Here is a 2,125-nt window from a genome sequence, read left to right on the forward strand (position 1 = left end):
TTAATGCACTTTTTATAGTAGACTGTAGCACAGCCAATGTGTGAAGATAATGAAAATGGAAGCCGATTTTCCTTCTCGTTTAGTCAAATCACACTGAAAACTGATGGTCAAGCAGAGCACAATGCATTGTGGGATACAGTAGCCCAAACACTGGGATGTGATTGTATACTGCACATTGTAACCACAGCTTGCATAAAGTACCACAGCACACAGCTTCATGGATCCAGAACTTTATTAAACTGATGTTGCTCTTCAATATGATGAAGCTGAAATCACAGTCAGTTAATCGATGGCAAACTAAAGGAAGCCAAACAGCCGTTTAGAAGAGCGTTATAGAGCACAATAACAGCCATGCGTTCACATTCAGAGACAAACAGGCCTGCTACCAGAGAATTAATGAGCGATGGTGACCTCTCCTCCAAAACACTGACCGAACAAACCAATCTGCCAAACACTGAGGTGGAAACAAAGAGAAATAGAAAACATGAAAGTTCAATCTAATGTATCTAAGGCTAGATGCTCTCAAAGCTTCTTCTTTCATCAGCGATGACTGACACTAGTGAACACAGAGCTGAGGAATATTCATCTGATTAAGGCTTAAACACACATCTTTATTGGGTGCAGTGTGAGGAGAGGGGTCAGGGGTCAGAGGTCAGATGAATAACGTCCTGGCTGTTCGTCTCCTCCTCTGATCACCGGATGGCTATGAGTCCCACATCGATCAGCTTCTGAATCTTCTGAGCGATGACTGGGTTCTTCAGGTGACTGCATGCACACAACAAAACTATTAAACAACAGCCTAATATTTCCATCATCACAGATTCACAAACAAGTCCAGACAGACTTATGATAAAAATATTGTGCATGTTTAAACTAATAACAGTAGTATTCATTTTGTCAGCCATTTTTAATTCAGTATTAGTCCGTGCGGTTTAGCTATTATCATTTTTTTAGTCAGCCCTGTCCTTTTTTTGTTTAGTCTAATTTTAGTCAAAGAAAACTATATCACACTTCTGTCATGTTCTATAATAATTAAACTGAAAAAAATGTTTTTATAGTAATAATGTTCAAAATTACAATCTAAAATACTGAATTACAGAATATTTAATATCTAAATCCATATCAATATCATCTTGTCTTGGTCGGAGGAAACAACCTCAAAGAACATTCTCCATCATAGTTTCTGAACTACTCACAAAATTTTTTTTTCACTTACATCATCATCACATCTCACGCTCCCTGACGCACTCCTAAAATTCAATTCTACTATTTTTGTCTTCAAATGCAAATGTTTTTTTTGGCTAATATTATTTTTTTATTCACAATCTCCTCATCACAGTGTGTGTGCAGTCTGTGTCACTCATAGCACTAGATCAATCATTCTTTATATGGTTATTGAAGGGGTCTATAAATACTGTTTCATCACCCAGACCTACTCCCACTACACATTTACAGTGAAGTGGAAATGCATGTTTCTTATATTTTGGATGTATTATAGGTAAAATTATGTTTAACATTGTTGTGTAAAAAAAAAAGGTTTCTTCTGCTCATCAATGCTGCATTTATTTAAACAAAAACACAAAATAAACCGTAATCTTGCAAAATTGTATTACAATATAAAATATTGGTTTCTATTTTAATATCCTTTAAAATGTAATTTATTTCTGTGATTTCAGTTCCAGCTCTGATAGTAAATCATCATATTATTCTGATTTCTGAAGATCATGTGACACTGAAGACTGGAGGAATGATGCTGAAAATACAGCGGAGCATCAAAGAAATAGCTTAGATTTTAATGTATATTAAAAAAGAAAAACATTATTTCAAATCATAATATTGCAATCTTTTCCTGTATTTTTGATCAAAATAAATGCAGCCTTGATGAGCAGAAGAGCCTTCTTAAAAAACATTAGGAGTCAGATGTTCTGACCAGTCGTGTGTGTGTTAGAGTCAGAAGTGCTCTGTGAGGGGTCTCTTACTCGCTGAGGGCCTGAGGGTCTTTCTGCATCTGCTCTAAGATCAAGCGCATGGCAGGATCGCTCATGATCTGCTGCACCTCAGGGTCAGACATGGCCCTGCGCTTCACGTCCTCTGGACTGTCGTTCCTCGTGGCCTGGCTCACCAT

At 37.0% G+C, this 2,125-nt stretch overlaps 1 protein-coding gene across 1 annotated transcript in view; it reads right to left on the bottom strand.

Annotated features, from left to right (window-relative positions):
- Window positions 1–590: 590 nt before the first annotated feature.
- stip1 (stress-induced phosphoprotein 1) overlaps window positions 591–2,125 on the bottom strand; it is a 14,906-nt gene continuing 13,371 nt past the window's right edge. Inside the window, exons 14-15 of the mRNA XM_059544277.1 lie at window positions 1,980–2,125; window positions 591–765 (exon numbers count right to left, since the gene is read on the bottom strand). Of these exons, the coding sequence (XP_059400260.1) occupies window positions 693–765; window positions 1,980–2,125 (219 nt within the window). The 3' untranslated portion in view covers window positions 591–692. The remainder of the gene's footprint in view (window positions 766–1,979) is intronic.

The sequence above is a fragment of the Carassius carassius genome, chromosome 4 (genome assembly GCF_963082965.1).
Source record: "Carassius carassius chromosome 4, fCarCar2.1, whole genome shotgun sequence".
NCBI lineage: Eukaryota > Metazoa > Chordata > Actinopteri > Cypriniformes > Cyprinidae > Carassius > Carassius carassius.